The sequence below is a fragment of the Notothenia rossii genome (assembly GCF_949606895.1).
Source record: "Notothenia rossii genome assembly, chromosome: 5".
Taxonomy (NCBI): domain Eukaryota; kingdom Metazoa; phylum Chordata; class Actinopteri; order Perciformes; family Nototheniidae; genus Notothenia; species Notothenia rossii.
In genome coordinates this window covers 1400366-1420575 of record NC_136903.1, presented here as the reverse complement: position 1 = coordinate 1420575, position 20210 = coordinate 1400366, and the positions used below count along the sequence as shown (strand labels likewise).

Below are 20210 nucleotides of genomic sequence, written 5' to 3'. Positions count from 1 at the left end.
TCCACTAGATGCTGCTAACTGACCCTCTAATGAAACACAGATCAGGGTGAATGGTCAGTGTGAGAGGGGGTGTAGTTCTGCTAGCTGTCCACTAGATGCTGCTAACTGACCCTCTAATGAAACACAGGTCAGGGTGAATGGTCAGTGTGAGAGGGGGTGTAGTTCTGCTAGCTGTCCACTAGATGCTGCTAACTAACCCTCTAATGAAACACAGATATGAAAAAATGAGTAACTTTACACCAAAAAAATCTTAAATTATCTTGAGATCAAGTCACAAATTTAGGAGATGTTCCTTCATAGATAAAGCTGCAAATATCAGCAGAAATGTTGCTGAGGACAACACAGACTCTCCACATTGCGAGTGTTTCAGGTGAGAGTCACTTTTTAAAAACACAAGGTAAAATCAATCAGATCTTCTGCACATTAAAGGGTTCTGCTGATGTTCAGGTGTATGTAACGTTGCTCTGTAACACTCAATACATGATCACATGATGTATGAAAAAGGTTATTTTCAATGAGGAGTAAAACATAGAAGGAACAAGATCTGAAGTTGACATAGCCGGCATTTTATTAAACATGGAACAACATTTTTCAGTCCTCTGCTAATTCAGACAGTATAATGAAATATGGCCCACAAATTAAACTTATCATATATTGTACTACTTCAATATATATGTACAAATATATATCACGGTATTCATGTGTGCCCACCTTTCTTTCTATTTCCTCTCATTATAATCACTCTGAAGTTTCTGTTTGAAGGAATGAGCTGCTATCTCAATAAAGTAAACCCTCTGGAGAGCTGAGATGAAGGCTGTTGTGTTTCTTAAAGCATTTTCAAGAATCAACAATCATTTACCTACTTTTGATTCATTTGTCCAACTTATAACTGAACTGATAAGGAGATATTAATCACCCAATGAAAGACTCTCTGAGGACACAGCCTTCAGAATAAAAGACTCTCTGGGGACACAGCCTTCAGAATAAAAGACTCTCTGGGGACACAGCCTTCAGAATAAAAGACTCTCTGAGGACACAGCCTTCAGAATAAAAGACTCTCTGAGGAAACAGCCTTCAGTGAGCCATATTTAAAACACCAACCCTTAAACCCAGGACAGGAAGTGAACTCTTCCTACAGAGGACACAGAGACGCTGAGGAGACACCTGACACTAACCCAAACCAAAACCCAGCGTAGAGAGGTTCAGTGAATGTGGTTCTGATGGTGTGGAGGTGGATCAGCGTGTCAGAGGAGACTCTGTAGAAGGAGAGAGAGCCAGCAGGATGATCCAGATACACTGCTACTCTACCAGAGGAGGAGGAGGAGGAGGAGGAGGAGGGGATGCGTATTGATGTGTTATTGTGACAGACATCGTAACCATAACCAGTGCATTTCAGACTCCAGGACTGATCATTCTCTCCAAACCAACAGTCCCCTCGGTTTCCTTTCCTGCTGATTCCTCTGTAAGTCACTGATATACGAACCCCTCCTCTCCACTCGAACTCCCAGTAACAGCAACCAGTCAGAGCTTCTCTGCACATCAGCTGAGGCAAGTAGGAGTCAAACCTCTCTGGATGATCAGGATATGGCTCCTCCTCTCTCACACATGTCACCTTCCTGTTGTCCTCAGACAGTTTGAGTTCTCTGTATGCTGTGTTTGAGTCCAGGGTGAGTTCACAGGAATCTGATGAGAGACACAGACAGCAGTTTATCATCAGACCCACCTGAAGGCTTTACTCTCTGTTAGTGATCCTTTATATAATAGCGCTATATAAGGCCCCGTCCAGAGTCGCGGGAATGTATTTTGAGTGGGGGTGCTGAGGTGCTGGACTCCAGTGAACACTATTACGGGCACTATAGAGCACGCACAAAAAAACTCCCCACACGCAAACACAAAGTAAACCCGCGACCGTTACAATGAAGGCTCGATAATCAGCTCACGGCATATAGGCAGGGGTAAAGTGCTATTTTTTACGAGTGGGGAGCGGACCTCACCTCCTCTAGGGGGGTCCGGGGGGATGCTCCCCCGGGAAGATTTTTTTTAAATATTGAAGTTAAAAGCATCAATCTGGTGCACTTTGAGAGCAACATTAAGAGATCGATGGATACATCTCTCAACACCAGATGAAACACAACTGTAAGCAGATGTTCTTTTTCTTTATGGATATTTTACAAATCACTCCCCTTTCAAACTGTATTCTTGTTTTACTGCCATATAGTATTTCATAACTGTGTTTCCTTTATTCTCTTATTTTTTTTATAACTATAATGATCATATGAAGGTGTCCCGCGGAAATAATCTTTTGAATAATTTTTGACCAAACCGTTTGAGACCCACTGAGATAACTTAGACTAAAGTTAACTATCGAAACACTCAGAGAGTCCTTTAGCTCACCTGAGCCTCTCAGTCTGAGAGGAGAGCTCTCCTCCAGCTTGTTGTGGAACAAACAGCTCCGTATGTCCGTTAGTGCAGCTAGCTAACCAGATGCTAACAACACGGTCCCTGCTGCTGGCACCGGTCCCTCTCTCTCTCTCCCTCTCTCTCTCTCTCTCTCTCTCTCTCTCTCTCTCTCTCTCTCTCTCTCTCTCTCTCTCTCTCTCTCTCTCTCTCTCTCTCTCACACACTAAATGCGCTATTTCCGCACACACACAGAGCCGCGAGCTTGAATGACACAAGCACACTTTTATTTCCATCCAACTCTCTGATTGGTCTGGTGTCTTGCCTCTGTTGCATTCACTGAACACGGGAAATTACAGTCCTGCCGTCCTTTCTAGTGTCTTGATGAGGTTCACGTAAAGCACGGTTAATGTATTATATTATTGGGGGAGAATTGTCCGGGGCTACAGAAAAAACATTCGGGCACCCGCTGCCTGCCGCTAGGGGGTGCTGCAGCGCCCTCAGCACCCCCCTTCCCGCGCCCATGGCCCCGTCCACACGGAGACGATATCAGTTTAATCTGCTCATGTTCTCTTTCGTATAGACCAGGGCTTTTCAAAGTGTGGGAAGGTGAGCCTCCCCTCAGAGAACATAAGAACAGCCGCGCCCCCCCTCCCAATTATTATTGCTATTATTATTATTATTGTTGTTGTTGTTGCTGTAATGCAGGGGTATTATTATCCAGTGGAAAGCCCTAACCTACTGGCCTAGTTAAATCAAAGTGGTTACTTTTTTTTTGGCAGGGCTGTGTAGTTTTACACACCGTCTTATTTGACTTTCTCAGGACTTAAAACTGTTTTTTGGGGGCAGACCCCCACAAAGAAAAAAATATATTTACACACGCAAGGTCATCATCTTAACAGTTTGTTATGCTCATCGAGTCATCCGTGAGCAGAGCATCAAGTTGCCTATTACAGCTGAATGTGGCGATTACCATGTTGTTCAGCAACACGCCTCACACACGTATTAAGATCAACAGCTTTAGTGCGTTTTGATTCAATGCTGAGTACAGCCAAACTGGACAGTCTCTTCTCCGTCATTGTAGACCGCAAACAACTCATTCCTTCTGTGTACTTTGGTCCAAATGCACCGTCCCGTTCAAATTAAATCGCCGCCAATCACATTTCCTCGCTCGCGCCAGGGCCAGGGGAGGGGTTACAAGGCTCGCGCCTTGTGCTGCATTCACTTGCACTCGGACATTAGAGACTTTCTCTCATAAATATCCGATGAGCCGCAACTTTTATTTCAAAACAAAGCTGACATTTTCTGCCAGACGCTGTCTCCTCTTTCACTTTAGGTAACTTTACTAAAAATCTAACCATGCTGCCGCTCGCATAAAGTTAGCTGAAGTTAGCTAGCTAGATTTCACTGTTCCTCGTAAAAAAAATATCTCACGCTGCACCTCCCCTGAAGCTCTCTGGCGCCCCCCACGGGAGGCGCGCCTCACACTTTGAAAACCGCTGGTATAGACGGTTCGTCCACACGAGGCCGAAATGGAGCCGCGGATTCGGAGCCCAAATCCGATAGACTTTGATAACGGCTCCCAAAGTGGGTAGGTCTGGGGACGAAACGCTTGCGGCTCCGTGTGTATGCCCTATACGATAATTTCCTGAAAACGATGACGCCATAACCCCCCCTCTCCCCACCTCTCCTGCTTAGCCCCGCGTCACCCGCGTCATTGCTGATGCGTTTCGCCAACAACAACAACAACAATGGCGGATCACAGGGTTGCGTTAGTGCTCCAGACGCTACTGACCGTGATACAGAGGTTAGTGCAAAAATGTACAGCTCCTCTAACAAAACCATCAGCAACAATAATAATATAATGTAATAATAATAATAATTGTCATCGGTCTTCTTCGCTGCTTTTGGTGTATTTTGTGGCGGAAGTACAGCACAACTTACAGGCCCAGCATATATACTACAGCATCTCCAGCATTTTCGAGCGTTTTGGTGTGGACGGACACGTTTCTTGAGCCCTCCTCAAGTTGGTCAGGGACGGCCCTGATCCTTTCTATAATAGCACTATATAAGTGTCATGTATAACGTTTAAAGGCGATGCATGCCAGTCATGTTTAATGAATAAATACCACCTCCATCATCTTTGTCTCTAGAGAGAAGCTGACTGATCCACACTTACACTTCCTCAGACCTGGTTTGAACCTCTGCTCTCCACCATGGTCCAGCCTGGAGGAGGAAACACAGTCAGGATGATTTTCTATCCAACATGAGTCCTAGCTGCTGGTACCTCGTGGAGCAGAGTTCACTTTCTTAGAGGAAGCTTTTTGATTGTTATTTACTTTTTGTTGGCATTTAGTGTCAAACATTGTCACAGCATATTGTACATTGCATCTTTACATGAAGGACATACATCTGTTCATAGTTCTGTTCAGCAATATACACATGATGACACAAAACATGTTGTGTCTCGTCAGATGTGTTAGTATTATTTCTCTGTTTAGTTCATATTCTCAAGTCCGTGTCTGCTAACCCTTTTTTGTTGTTTGTCATTTCCTGTTTTACTACTGACAGGACCCAAATGCAGATTTAAACTGAAAATGCCTTTATTTCAAGGCTACCGGATACTAATAAAGACAAAACAGAACAATCACCGGAGACTTCGTCCACAAACAAAAGACGAACCAACACTGAACACAGGAAGAGACAAGACTAAATACAGGGAGGGGTAATCACGAGACGAGAAACAGCCGGGCAGAGGAGGAGAAACACAAGGGCCACAGGTGAACACAATCAGACAATCAGACACACCATGGAAACTAACGACAGGGAAAAACACAGGGAGAGGGACCAGACAATATACACGGAGGAAAACAAGAGAGGGAGAACCGAACAGCAAAATAAACCCAAACGTAAAAAACTAGAAACCTGACAGTTCATCTCTTAATCTCATTTCAGGTAGTTCGACTCCTACCGTGTCAGTGTGTTGACCTGATTACCTGCCCCGCCCTTATTGTTTGCGCCTGTAGAGTCCCTTGTGTCTGTATTTATTCGGTGTTTTCCCTGTGCCATGTGCCAGATCGTTTCGACCCTTGTGTTGCCTGTCAGCCAGTTGTATTCTGTGCTACAGTGAATTTAGCTTAGCTTTTTGTAAAGTCATTTGAGAGTTTTGTATTACCTTGTATATCACCACCACTTTTTTTTAATCATCTTTTGTCTGGAGTCGTGCATTTGGGTTCTATCATTTTTGTGTGTGCCCCAGTCGTAACAAAAACCACAGAGGAGAAAGACATAAAGAAAGAAATGAGAAAGAAATAAAACAACAGTGAACAATCAGGGAGTAGACATTTCTTTCCAGCTGAGTTCTGGATCTGTGAAAACTAAGTCAGGCCTTTAGGGCTTTACAAAGTGAGTCCACTTCTCACAGGTTGGAGTAAATTGACCAATGTATGATTGACAGATGCTGTTATCTTTCCCATATTGTAAATATCCATTGAGATGTCCATCCATCCTTTTAGAGTCGGGCTATGCTTCGACAACCACTTCCTGGTTAATGCCTTTTCAGCGGAAACCAGCAGAATGTTCTTTCTCAAATTCCCAAAGTATAACATCTTGATCTCTAGATGTATCATGTCTTTGAAAATGTCTGGTAAGGCGTTGTGTATCTCCTTCCAGTAGTCTTTGATACCTGGACAGTCCCAGAATACATGGAAGTGGTTTGCATTCTGGTCACCACAGTTCCTCCAACATATAGGGGGGGTCCTCTCATAGTGGGACTCCTGAGAGGGCGGAATAAAATATCCTATCAGGTTCTTCCAGGTATATTCTCTCCAGTTCTGAGAGCTGGTGCATTTCCATTGATATCTCCACATTGTTACCCATTCTTCCCCAGATAAATGTAGCCCTCCTTCCTGCTCCATCTTCTTTATTATGTAAGTAGTTGAGTGTTTTATAAGGTTTGTCAATCCTTTGGGTAAACACATGATATGGTTCTACCGTTAACATCTGCATCATACGCTTTCCTAAAAATTTCTATCAAACCTACACTTGCCTCTGACACCTTTTCCACTTTCAAATGAACATAATGCCGTACCTGAAGATATCGATAACAGTCCTGTTTCTCCAAAGTGTATTTCTCTTTAAGGGTATCCAAACTGAGCAATGCTCCCCCTTTCATCAGCTTGCACAGAGCTGTTAGACCGTTTAGAGCCCAGTCCCTAAATCTAGTGTCCAATCTGTTAGGCATGAAATCCGAGTCATATGCACACCATTTGAGAAAGATAGTATCATTCTCCAATTTATAATCTGTTATAATAGAGTACATGTCATCATATATTTGCCTGTATGGGAGTACACCTTCTCTTCTATATGTTTCCATTGAGCATCATATGCTGGGTTACTCCAGCATATCATTGTTCTTATCTGTGTTGTGAAATAGTAATCTCTGAGAGGGTAAACCCCATCCCCCTTCTTATTTGGCAAGTTGTAAAGTATTGAGACGAACCCTGGATCTTTTACCTTGCCATACATATCTTGATATCGTTTTTTCCCATTCCTTAAATTGACTTTGGTAGATCTCTATAGGGTTTGGAATAGATATAATAATCTAGGTATTTATCTGTCTCCCGTTCAAAGATACCTTTATTCCAATGGCTTGCGTATAATATCGTCTTTAGTTGAGTATCTGAGAAACTTGATAGTTATTGACGCGGCTTGTCCTCCCTGTCTCCGGAGGCCCTCGGTACGAGCGCCCGGTGCGCTCTTTCAATGCCGAGCTCCGTGGCGGGGGGGATATCAAGTGCCTCTTGTAGTAAACTCTTCACAAAGTCAACCATAGAGGACCCCCCTGCTCCCACTGGGACATCCTAAATCCTTATATTCTCCCGTCGGGATCTTCCTTCTTCGTCAGTCAGTTTATCTTTTTGCTGATTCATTACCTTTATCATCTTGCTCAGCACCTTCCATGTTTTCAATTCTCATTTCTGCCTCCTCTATTTTAACGTTGACGTTGGTAAGCTCAAATTTAATTTAATTTGATTGTTGTTTGTGTCTTTGTGAAAGTCCCGTATCTCCTCCAGAACTTTAGCTAAGCTATCCACGTGTGGCTCTGCGCTAGCTTCCTCATCATCAACCTGTGCAGGCGAGTTGTTCGTTGTATTTTCTTCGTTGGCAGACTCTGAGCCAATGTTTTTCTTTAGTCCATCCTTTCTTCCCATCTTTGCCCCGTGAACTATTTGTAATTTCTTACCGGGGGACAAGCTAGACTTGTCAGGGTGCGTGGAAAAGGTAGGACCCAAATGCAGTATTAACAAAAAGCGAGCTTTAATTTACAAAAAAAGCCGATGACAAAAGAAAACAAGAGACAAACTTAACATTACCAAAACAGGGGAGCATGAGTAAATAATCCAGGATCAAAACTTCAAGGACAAACGTGGAGCGTGACATGAAGGGAAAGACAAGAGATGGGTAATCACGGGACAAGAAACAGCCAGGTAAAGGAGGGAGAAACACAAGGGCAACAAAACTTAACACATGAAACTCAAATCATGACATAAACCCCCCCCCCCCCCCCCCCCCCTCAAGGGACGGATTCAAGACGTCCCTACACAAAATCCAACATTTCCAAAAGGGTGGGTGGAGGGGGTCCGGAGGACGGGTCTGGATTGACAGCCCAGAGGCAAGGCATAGTTCATGGAGGGGATCTCGGGCGGATGGACTGGGGGCAAGGCAGAGCTCATGGAGGTGGTCTCGGGCGGACGGCCCAGGGGCAAAGCAGAGTTCAAAAAGGGGCGAAGGCCACAGCGTGCGAACTCAGAGGGACGGGCATGAGGGCGAAGGCAGCGGCTGGAAGAGTCAGGGGGCCAGGCTCGAGGGCGAAGATCACGGCTTGGGAACTCAGGGGGCCGGGCACAAGGTCGGGCAAGAAGGCGGCGACGGGACAGCTCCGGAGGGCGGGCAGAAAGGCGGTGATGGGATAGCTCCGGAGGACGACGTACGCCGGAATGGAACCCCTCCAGTGTCAGCTGGATCGCCGGAGCACTGGGATCGAGAGCAGGAGCTGGTGGGACCCCTGGCGGGACAGGCGTAGACGGGACTCTGGACGGAACATGGGCTGGTGTCAGCAGGACCCTCGGCGTAGCACGTGTCGGCGGGACCCCCAACAGGACAGGATCTGGTGTTGGCAGGAAATCTGGCGGAGCAGGGGTCGGCGGGACCCCCAACAAAACAGGGTATGGGGTTGGCAGGACCCCCGGCAGAACAGTAGTCGGCAGGACCCCCAACAGAACAGGACATGGGGTTGGCAGGACCCTCAGTGGAACCCCCAACGAAACAGGACAAGGAGTTGGCAGGACCCCTGGCGAGACAGGTGACGGCGGGACCCCCAACGGAACAGGACACAGAGTTGGCAGGACCCCCAACGGAACCCCCAAAGGACCAGGACATTGGGTTGGCAGGACACCCTGCAGAACATTAGTCGGCGGGACCCCCAACGGGACAGGACATAGAGTTGGCAGGACCCCCGGCAGAACAGTGGTCGGCGGGACCCCCAACGGGACAGGACATAGAGTAGGGACTTGAGTTGGGACTGGAGAGGGGACTAGAGATGGGACTTGAGAGGGAACTTGAGAGGGGACTCGAGAGGAGACTCGATAAGGGACTCGAGAAAGGGCTTGAGAGGGGACTTGAGAGGGAACTCGAGAGGTGACTCGAGATGGGACTCGAGAGGTGACTTGAGAGGGGACTCGAGAAGAGACTCGAGAGGAGACCTGAGAAGGAACTTGAGAGAGGACTCGAGAGGGAACTTGAGAGGGGACTCGAGAGGGAACTTGAGAGGTGACTCAAGAGGGGACTCGAGAAGGAACTTGAGAGGGGACTCGAGAAGAGACTCGAGAGGGAACTGGGAGGGGACTCGAAAGGTGACTTGAGAGGGGACTCGAGAGGTGACTTGAGAGGGGACTCGAGAAGAGACTCGAAAAGGAACTTGAGAGGGAACTTGAGAGGGGACTCGAGAGGTGACTCAAGAGGGGACTCAAGAGGTGACTTGAGAGGGGATTCTAGAAGAGACTCGAGAAGGGACCTGAGAAGGAACTTGAAAGGTGACTCGAGAGGGAACTTGAGAGTTGACTTGAGAGGGGACAAAAGAAGGAACTGGAGAGCGGACTCGAGAAGAGACTCGAGAGAGGGCTTGAGAGGGGACTTGAGAGGGAACACGAGGGTTGACTTGAGAGGGAACTTGAGAGGGGACTGGAGAGGGGAATTGAGAGGGGACTCGAGAGGGAACTTGAGAGAGGACTCGAGAGGGAGCTTGAGAGGGAACTTGAGAGGGGACCTGACAAGGAACTCGAGAGGGAACTTGAGAGAGGACCTGACAAGGAACTTGAGAGGGGACTTGAGAGGCGACTTGAGGGGGGACTCGAGAAGAGACTCGAGAGGGAACTCGAGAGGGGACTCGAAAGGTGACTTGAGAGGGCACTTGAGAGGTGACTTGAGAGGGGACTCGAGAAGGAACTTGAGAGCGGACTCGAGAAGAGACTCGAGAGAGGGCTTGAGAGGGGACTTGAGAAGGAATTCCAGAAGAGTTTCGAAAAGGAACTTGAGAGAGAACTTGAGAGGGGACTCGAGAGGTGACTTGAGAGGGGACTTGAGAGGTGACTTGAGAGGGGACTCGAGAAGAGACTCGAGAGGAGACCCGAGAAGGAACTTGAGAGGGGACTCGAGAGGGAACTTGAGAGGGGACTTGAGATGGAACTTGAGAGACGACTTGAGGGGGGACTCGAGAAGGAACTTGAGAGGGAACTCGAGAGGGGACTCGAAAGGTGACTTGAGAGGGAACTTGAGAGGTGACTTGAGAAGAGACTCGAGAGAGGGCTTGAGAGGGGACTTGAGAGGGAACACGAGGGTTGACTTGAGAGGGAGCTTGAGAGGGGACTCGAGAAGGAACTTGAGAGGGAACTCGAGAGGGGACTCGAAAGGTGACTTGAGAAGGAACTGGAGAGCGGACTCGAGAAGAGACTCGAGAGAGGGCTTGAGAGGGGACTTGAGAGGGAACACGAGGGTTGACTTGAGAGGGAGCTTGAGAGGGGACTCAAGGGGGAACTCGAGAGGTGAATGGAGAGGGGACTTGAGAGGGGCTCGAGAGGGAACTTGAGAGAGGACTCGAGAGGGAGCTTGAGAGGGGACCTGACAAGGAACTTGAGAGGGGACTCAAGGGGGAACTCGAGAGGTGAATGGAGAGGGGACTTGAGAGGGGCTCGAGAGGGAACTTGAGAGAGGACTCGAGAGGGAGCTTGAGAGGGAACTTGAGAGGGGACCTGACAAGGAACTTGAGAGGGGACTTGAGAGGAAACTCGAGAGGGGACTTGAGAAGGGACTTGTAAAGGGACTCGAGAGGGGACTTGTGTCGGTCGGTACGCTGACAGGACATGGGGAGCTGGAGTCGGCCGGAACTCCGACAGGAGACGAGGTGCTGGAGTCGGCCGGTACGTCGACAGGACACTGGGAGCTGTAGTGGGCCGAACCACTGACATGACACAGGGCTTGCGTCGGCCGGGGAGCCAGTACTGGAGCCGAAACTGGAGTCAGAAACATGGCTGCTGGGGCAGGAACTGGGGCCGGAACCATGGCTGCTGGGGCCAGAACTGGGGCTGGAACCATGGCTGCTGGGGCACGGGCTGGAATCCTGGCCCTGCGTCTCCTAGAGGCCTTTTGGAGACTCCGTGGACCTCCAACAGGACAGTAGTAGGAACCCAGGTTAGAGGCTTGAGAAAAGTTTCCAGGACTACTGGTAAAGAGTTGTAGCCACTCAGGCAACAAACTCCTGAGCCAGGGCTTGCGAGCAACCTCCTGGCGTGCCTCCTTCAAAGCAGCCACTCTACCCCGTCTAGATGAGGCGTCATACCAGGTATAAAAAATGTACTCCAGAGAGTACCCAAGACGTTCCGCCTGTAGAAACAAAACAACTGAATCTGCTGAGTCCAAAGCTTGTCGGTTCATTCTGTCAGGATTCGGGAAAGGATCGCGGAAAAGGTAGGACCCAAATGCAGTATTAACAAAAAGCGAGCTTTCATTTACAAAAAAAAGCCGATGACAAAAGAAAACAAAGACAAACTTAACATTACCAAAACAAGGGAGCACGAGTAAATAATCCAGGATCAAAACTTCAAGGACAAACATGGAGCGTGACATGAAGGGAAAGACAAACAATGAACCGACAGGGGAACACAGGGAAAGACAAGACTAAATACAGAGAGGGGTAATCCCGGGACAATAAACTGCCGGGTAAAGGAGGGAGAAACACAAGGGCAACAGGTGAACACAATGAGACAATCAGACACACCAGGGAAACTAACGACAGGAAGGCAAACACAGGAAGTAGGACCAGACAAGAAACAAGGAGGAAAACATGAGACAGGGAACACAGAACAGCAACATAAACCCAAAACTTAACACATGAAACTCAAATCCTGACAAGACTAGGCTGCCATTCGGTACGGTGACGTCACCGGAACCATGACCATCATTTTCAATTAAATAAAAATAATCTCAATTCAAATCAGGAGTCAAGTAGTTAGTTTGTTTATCATGTAGCCGTGTAATAAGCGGGATAATGTGCAGCGAGGCATCCCGTACGTATTCAACAGCTTACAGCTAACTGCTAATGGCTAACTGTTAACAGCCAACTGCTAACAAATACCTGCTTAGCTGTTAGGCCAACGGCTAACGGCTAACGGCTGACAGCTAACGGCTTAGTTTACCAGCTCTCCTCCTGCTGATATCAACATGAATGTGATGTTCATGAGGGCATTATGAGGGGGAAAAACGATGCGTACCTGGACGTGACGATCATCAGTTACGTAATAAAGAATCACAAAAAGTACATTTTGGTTTTCCATCAGTGACTAGGTAACGTGCTGATCATCGACCAAAGCAGGCTAGTAAATAATCAAGATACAATTATAACACATAACTGGCAGATTGTGTTGTAAGCCTGTAACCTCTGAACAGAGAATCTGAGTCCTGCTGTGAGTGTAGCTCTGTTAGCCGTTAGCCGAACGCAGTCAGAAATATCCAAACTGAACCGCTGTTGATCCCTTGCGTCTGTTATAGAGTAGAGTGGACTCAGCCGTCAATGAGAGTGTAAAAACTCAAATAAATATAATTTCAATAACTGTGTCATAAATGAGAGGAAGAACATGACATTTGAGATATTAGAGGCGCCTTCAGTCTGTCTGTCCATACCTGAGTGTCTCCAGTCTCCAGAGTGGATCCTCCAGTCCAGCAGAGAGCAGCTTCTCTCCTGAGTCTCCTGGATGATTGTAGCTCAGGTCCAGCTCTCTCAGATGAGAGGGGTTGGAGCTCAGAGCTGAAGCCAGAGAAACACAGCCTTCCTCTGTGACCATACAGCCTGAGAGACTGAAACCAGGGAATACAGTAAAGTCAGTGCTTTAAAAGCAGCAGGAACATTTTACAGAGGTCGACCATCTTCATCAACATGAACCAGAAGCTGAATAAAAATAATTAAAAGTTAAACTGCTTGAAAATAAAATGCAGAATGCTGACCTGAGAGTCTCCAGTTCACAGTGTGGACTCTCCAGTCCAGCAGACAGCAGCTTCACTCCTGAATCCTGCAGGTCGTTGTTACTCAGGTCCAGCTCTCTCAGACTAGAGGACTGGGAGCTGAGGACTGAGGACAGAGCTGCACAGCTTCTCTCTGACAGGTTACAGACACTCAGCCTGGGGAAGGATTAGCAATGAACACAATTCATTTTATTTATCATGTTTTAAACTGATCAATGTTGTTTGTTTCTCCACTTACAGAGCTTTCCTGGAGGCTTTGACCACTGGCAGCAGCCTCAGAAGAGCCTCCTCTGAAGCACAGTATTTCTTCAGGTCAAAGACGTCCAGATCTTTTCCTGATGAAAGTAAGATGAAGACCAGAGCTGACCACTGAGCAGGAGACAGTTTATCTGTGAAGAGACTTCCTGACCTCAGGTACTGTTGGATCTGCTCCACTAGAGAACGATCATTCAGTTCATTCAGACAGTGGAACAGGTTGATGCTTCTCTCTGGAGACGGGTTCTCATTTATCTTCTTCTTGATGTACTCAACTGTTTTCTGGTTGGTCTCTGAGCTACTTCCTGTTTCTGTCAGCAGGCCATGTAGGAGTTTCTGATTGGTCTGCAGTGAAAGACCCAGGAGGAAGCGAAGGAGCAAGTCCAGGTGTCCGTTTGGACTCTGTAAGGCCTGGTCCACCGCACTCTGGTAGAGATGTGTTAGTGTGGGCTGAGGTCTGAAGACTTTAGGCAGCCAGGAGGTTGTTGGTTCTTCTGCCAGCAGGTTGACTCCAGAGGTGATGAAGGTCAGATGGACATGAAGAGCAGCCAGAAACTCCTGAACGCTCAGATGGACGAAGCAGAACACTGGGTCCTCGTACAGTCCGCTCTCCTCTCTAAAGACCTGTGTGAACACTCCTGAGTACACTGAGGCTGCTCTGATATCGATGCCACACTCTGTCAGGTCGTGATCATAGAAGATCAGGTTGCCTTTCTGCAGCTGCTCAAAAGCCAGTTTCCCCAGAGCCTCCATCATCTCCCTGCTCTCTGGACTCCAGTGTGGATGTCTCTCACTTTTTCCATCATACTTGACGTTCCTCACTTTGGACTGAACCACCAGGAAGTGGATGTACATCTCAGTCAAGGTCTTGGGCAGCTCTCCCCCCTCTCTGGTTTTCAACACTTTCTCCAGAACTGAAGCAGAGATCCAGCAGAAGACTGGGATGTGGCACATGATGTGGAGGCTTCGTGAGGTCTTGATGTGGGAGATGATGGTGCTGGCCTGCTCCTGATCTCTGAAACTCTTCCTGAAGTACTCCTCCTTCTGTGGGTCAGTGAACCCTCGGACCTCTGTCACCATGTCCACACACTCAGGAGGGATCTGATTGGCTGCTGCAGGTCGTGTGGTTATCCAGAGGCGAGCAGAGGGAAGCAGCTTCCCCCTGATGAGGTTGGTCAGCAGCACATCCACTGAGGTGGACTCTGTGACATCAGTCAGGACCTCAGTGTTGAGGAAGTCCAGAGGAAGTCGACACTCATCCAGACCGTCAAAGATGAACACAACCGGGAACTGATCAAACCTGCAGATTCCTGCGTCTCTGGTTTCAGAGAAGAAGTGATGAACAAGTTCCACCAAGCTGAACTTTTTCTTCAGCCTATTCAGCTCTCTGAAAGGTAATGGAAATATGAACTGGATGTCCTGGTTGGCTTTGCCTTCAGCCCAGTCCAGAGTGAACTTCTGTGTTAAGACTGTTTTCCCAATGCCAGCCACGCCCTTTGTCATCACTCTGATTGGTGCATCTCTTCCAGGGGAGGCTTTAAAGAGGTCTTCTTGTCTGATGGTTGTTTCTGGTCTGTCTGGTTTCCTGGATGCTGTTTCAATCTGTCTGACCTCATGTTCTTCAGCTGTAGTTTCTCCCATGGTGATGTGGATCTCCGTGTAGATTTCATTTAGAGGTCTTGAATGAACCTTTTCCAGGATTTTCTCAATTTTTTTCTTCAGGTTGAATTTGAGCTCCCCTTGGCACTGAGTAAGAATCTCTGAATGACGAAAAATAAAATCAGAATTAAAAGTTTTGTTCATAATTTTACAAATTTCTGACAAGACAGTAGACTATTTTCTTTTGATCAAGAAGCCGTATCTTGTTGCATTCCAAAAATGTTTCTTTGAAAAAAAGATTTTTAGAAACCAGAATGAACAATCTCGGTTCCCCAGAGAACCATAGTGTTGACCTGAACGACTCTTATTCCTGCTGCTGGAAGACGAGGCACGACCCTGGCAGATCGACCTCTGAGGATGTGGACACAGCTCTCACTCCAGTTATACAGGAAGTGGATTGCTCTTAGTAATTGTCCCAATACTGCGTGGTCCTGCAATAGCCTACTATCAACAAGACGCCCTGGGGTCACAGTAATAATCTTTCCCTTCGTCCATAAGACAGGGTGGATGGAAAACTCTATTGACCCCTCCTTGCGAATGGGGAGCCCCAGCCTAACTACTGAATGTATCCCCAGCTGGTGCCCTGACCTAGAGACTGCAAGAGAGCATGTTACTCTGAACTGTTGGTCGATGCGTCGGCAGAGAGAACAGTGACAGCTTTCATCTCAGTGAACCTCAAAGGTCACCTGGGTAACTCTGGAAAAGCAGAGAGTCTAATCCCTATCCAGGAGTTTCTTTCCAGAGCCGGTTCAATGTGTAGAGGTGAGCCCTACTTTGTCTAGTTGGTCCTGCTCCACCTCCCACACCGACACCAGATCCGTCCCCAGCAGAGAGGTGACGGTTGTTTGAAGTTTGTATACCATCTTCCTCTCCTTCACCTACAACCCAACTGGCATTGATTGGACCCTTAGACCCAGTGGTATGTAGACCCCGGTGCCTGGCTGCAGGATGAGACCCTTGTCGGCCTGTCTTGCTTTTTTTCTAAGTAGCTGATCTAAAAAGTGACCCTGCCAGAACCTATTGACCCTGACCACTGAGCTTTCAGGGCCATGGGGGTACCTAAATCCTGACACCATGTACAGGTGGTGTTTCTCTGTGTGGTATATCAGGAGGACACATCCAATTCATGTTATCATTGTGATTTACCTGACCTCAGGTTCCCTGTGTGTAAAACCATTTTTAAACTAATGACCTACCTGTCGGTTCTGATGGGATTTTTGATAATTCCTCCTCCAGGAGATTCTGATTCATCTCCTTCAAAACGTTTCTGGTCACTTTAATAGTGTTAATGCAGTAGTTCAGAAACATATGGTCCACAGTTTGCGTCCGACATGCATCCTCTAGTCGACTCTTTGGGATTCCTTCAAATCCTAGGACCTCCTGCTGCAGGTGCCACTTGAATTCTTCAAAGTCCACTTTCCCCAAATGTTCTAAAGTTCTGAAGAGGATATTTTTCAGTGTCGCCATATTTTCTCCCTGCAGAGATCCAAAAGATAACAAAGGTTCATGAAAAAAACCGATTTCTTCCTTTTTCAGCAACAATACTACTTATTTTAAGGCAAATAACCTACCACTCCAGGTCCAGGTTCAGGTCCAAGTCCAGGTCCAGGTCCAGGTCCAGGTCCAGGTCCAGGTCCAGGTCCAGGTCCAGGTCCAGGTCCAGGTCCAGGTCCAGCAGAGTGTGGTGTGTCCTCTGGGCTGAAACACAACACAGAGCTTTGAGTGAATAATGAGTGCTGAGCTGAGACATGGAGAAGAGTCATGGACAGTTGGAGATCTCACCTCTGAGCTTTGGTCTGGCTGTCATGTTCCCCACACAGAGAGGGGGGGGCTCCCTCCTCTCTGTCCTCACACTGATCCATAGCAGAGCCTCCACCTTCACACAAACACAACAACATGCTCATCACAACAAGAACATCACAGGACACAATAGTACCCCTCCTCTCAGATGTCCCACAGCCCCAGGCCCACACAGAAATTCAGTTTGTTGACTCCTAAATATGTTTTTGTGATTGTCAAGAGTTCTTACAGCACACCCAGAAGTCTCCAAATGTTTCAGTTTTAAATATGTGGTTAACTTTGTTAATTGAAAGAAAAATTAATTTACTACAGTTTCAACACCATTGTGCCCTCCTAGCTGGTCTTCAAGCTCAGAGACCTCGGGCTCGACAGCGCCCTCTGTGACTGGATCCTGAACTTCCTGACGGGCAGACCCCAGGCATTACGGGTGGGAAACATTATATCCTCCACCCTGATCCTCAACACCGGAGCCCCTCAAGGCTGCGTGCTCAGCCCTCTCCTCTACTCCCTGTTCACTCACGACTGCGTGGCCACACACAGGTCCAACACCATCGTGAAGTTTACTGACGACACGACCGTCATCGGCCAGATCACAGACGGAAAGGAGACGGCATACAGAGAAGAGATCGAAACCCTGACATCTTGGTGCCAGGATAACAACCTCCATCTCAACGTCAGCAAAACCAAGGAGCTGATTGTGGATTACAGGAAGCAGCAGGGAGAGGGACACGCCCCCATCGCCATCAATGGGACTGAGAGATGACGATAACTTCACATGGACACTGGCCAATCTAAAACCTCTTTAGTAACATACGTAGTACATATACATTTGCTTGACAAGAACTGAAAAAATATTCGTATTCTCCACAAAAAAGTCTGTTATAGTGAACCAAAAGTCGTGATAGAGGCTTGCTTTTCAACATCCGGGTATTTCTGCACTGGTGGGCCATGTTAACAATACCGTGTCACAATATCAATCGATCCAGCAGAGCAATGACAGATAAGACATAAACTGAACTTACCAAAGCTGAAGTAGATGGTCAACTTCATTCATTTTCTTTCCGTGTCACTGAGTGTAATCGCTATACGCTGCTCTCTCTCTCGTCCCCTCTTCACAACTACACTTTTCACGGCACACGTACTTTCAGCCAATCAGCTCTGAATTATAAGATGACGTTTGGTGGGGTTGCCAGCACTTTGCCCCACTGGTGATCATTTTTTTGCCGCAAACATTGAATAGAAAAAGACGCAGTGTAGTTTTCACTGTACACGTTCACTTTTGGCGCATTTCCATTACAGCGTGTAGCGCGGTTCAAGCGTGCCGTGCCCGGCCCGTTTTTGGTTGCGTTTCCACTAGGTGTAGTTCCAGCTAGCGGGTACTTTTTCACAGTTTTTCGAGAGGGGCCTGGCTGCAGACCTCCAGTGTCAGGACAGTTCCGGTGCAGACCTCCAGTCTCGGGACACCTCCAGTGTCAGTACAGGAAGTGACGATTCTGACGAACACGTTTTTTTTCCCGCCAACCGAAGGACTCGTCTGATGGAAGTTTTCAAATCACAATGGAGACTCATCACCGAGCAAACACGGTTGTTTCTCTCGATAATAAGTGTCAGTGCGATTTCCTGTTTGGAAAGTGGTGCTGTACTGAGAGTAAACAATACAAGGTGTCCCTATTTTTATATATATCTATATATACATTATGTATATAATAAGTATCAGTACGATTTTATTTTGTATTTGCGTGCATTTCCTGTTCTGAAAGTGGCACTGTACTGATAGTGGCGATTTCATTTTTGGAAATTCTTAGCGTGCACTTCCTGTCCTGAGAGTGGAGGTGTCCTGAGACTGGAGGTCTGCACCGGAACTGTCCTGACACTGGAGGTCTGCAGCCAGGCTCCCATGAGTTTTTCTGGCTCGAAAAAATCGAGGTTCTTTCTGGGCCAACAACCGGGCTGATTATGCTAAACTAGTGAGAGAATCGCTGGCAAGGGGGCTACAACTACAAGAAAATGAACCTATTTTACCGTGATTTAATTGTAATACATGTTTCAAAATGATGCCGAAGTAACAACATACTGATACCGGTTAGTAAAAACCATGAATTAATGCTTTGACCAGTCTGCAGACAGACGGCAGGCGAAGAACCTTTTAAAATGTGTGTTTTCTAATGGAGATTTGGCTAAGCTAACGCAGCATATGCTCCGACCGTCCACACTCAGAACAACGGCCTACAGACATAAATAAAGCAGCGACTGTATTCTCCATGACACAGACAGTATGTGGTTTGTTTAACTTTTGTCTAGTTTCTGAACAGATATGAGGAGCTGTGAGCTCTGAGGACTAACAGCTAATGGCTGATGTTGGTTTTCTGTAGTTCGCTTTGAAGAAGACGTCACGGCTCCGCCTACACTGCGTTACTATAGTTACTGCCCCAGCTACTAAACTGTAATGGAAACGCAGCATAAAGTGAGCCTGGCCTAACAAGGCCTAACGAGGCCTAGCCATACCTACTAAGCCGAGCGAGGCCCTGCAGTGTAAAAGGCCCGGCAGTGTAAAAGCGCCATTTGACGGCGAGAGAGAGGGGTTTGCCCCACATCGCTCAAAACGGCTCAATAGGTACACTGTAGACCAGGCATGGGCCATATACGGCCCGTTGGGTTTTTTAATCCGGCCCGCCGAATATTGGTACAAAATTGTCCAAATTATAGTAAAGACCGCATTAATTTTGCCTTTTTCCTGCAATACCCGACATTTCAGTTGATCCCACTAGATGGCGCACTCTAGACACAAATTACCTTTGCTGGAATCGGCAACTCGCAAGATCTGAGAACCAAATACGTCTTACATTGGAGGGGGTCAAGGTTAACCTCAGCAATAACAGTTCACGGTTAGTACAGTACAGTGAATGCAAGTTGTAACAAGCAGTAGCGCTGAGAAAAGTGACTGAGTGTATAATGAGGAGTGGACAGCTAAATATTTGTTCACCGATCTGCTACGGCCCGGCCCGTCTGTTACATTTTAAAACTCATGGTGGCCCCCCGAGACAAAAAGTTTGCCCACCCCTGCTGTAGACACTAATTAGAAGAACGCAGACTAAAACAGCAATGCACAGACAGATGACTAAACATGATCTTAAAAGAATTTTTTTTTTTTCATATTTTTGGAATTATTTGTAATTACTTTCTGCTGACACTAGGTGGGGCTGTGCCCGTAATGACGAGTCACCACTACTCCTGTGGGAGGATTCTCACCTGCTGAGCTCCCTTCAGGTCCACAGAAACACTGCTGATCTCGTCCTCCTCAGTCCTGGTTCTGCCTGGCGTTATCTTTGCTTTTTACTGAACCCTGACTGTAATTTCCACCCTCAGCTGCAGAGAGAATGGTGTGTGTGTGTTTTGGGGGGGGCGGGGGTTGAAGTGCTGCAGTAGTTTTCCACTCAGGAGGAACTCGTAGACAAAGATCAAGTCTCAGGTTCAAGGTTCAAGGCTTTTATTGTCATGTTTACATAGCTACAGTGTAATTATGA

General features: G+C 47.3%; 1 protein-coding gene across 1 annotated transcript; it reads right to left on the bottom strand.

The window, feature by feature from the left end:
* Positions 1-545: 545 nt before the first annotated feature.
* On the bottom strand, positions 546-20069 carry LOC307040804 (NLR family CARD domain-containing protein 3-like). The gene is made up of 9 exons (XM_079683914.1): positions 19936-20069; positions 16669-16762; positions 16458-16584; positions 16083-16362; positions 13211-14987; positions 12955-13128; positions 12634-12807; positions 4577-4623; positions 546-1683 (listed from the first exon to the last, which is right to left on the bottom strand). Exons 2-9 carry the CDS (start codon positions 16746-16748, stop codon positions 1133-1135), a joined length of 3210 nt encoding a protein of 1069 aa, XP_079540040.1. The 5' UTR covers positions 16749-16762; positions 19936-20069; the 3' UTR covers positions 546-1132.
* Positions 20070-20210: the final 141 nt, after the last annotated feature.

Excerpts from the sequence above, each read along its gene's own strand:
- LOC307040804 (XM_079683914.1), bottom strand. The coding sequence starts at position 16,748 with ATGGATCAGTGTGAGGACAGAGAGGAGGGAGCCCCCCCCTCTCTGTGT. Across the intron at positions 16,363-16,457 it reads CTGAACCTGGACCTGGAGTG|GGAGAAAATATGGCGACACT; the intron begins GTAGGTTATTTG and ends GGATCTCTGCAG. Across the intron at positions 1,684-4,576 it reads CAAACCAGGTCTGAGGAAGT|ATTCCTGTGAACTCACCCTG; the intron begins GTAAGTGTGGAT and ends GTCTCTCATCAG.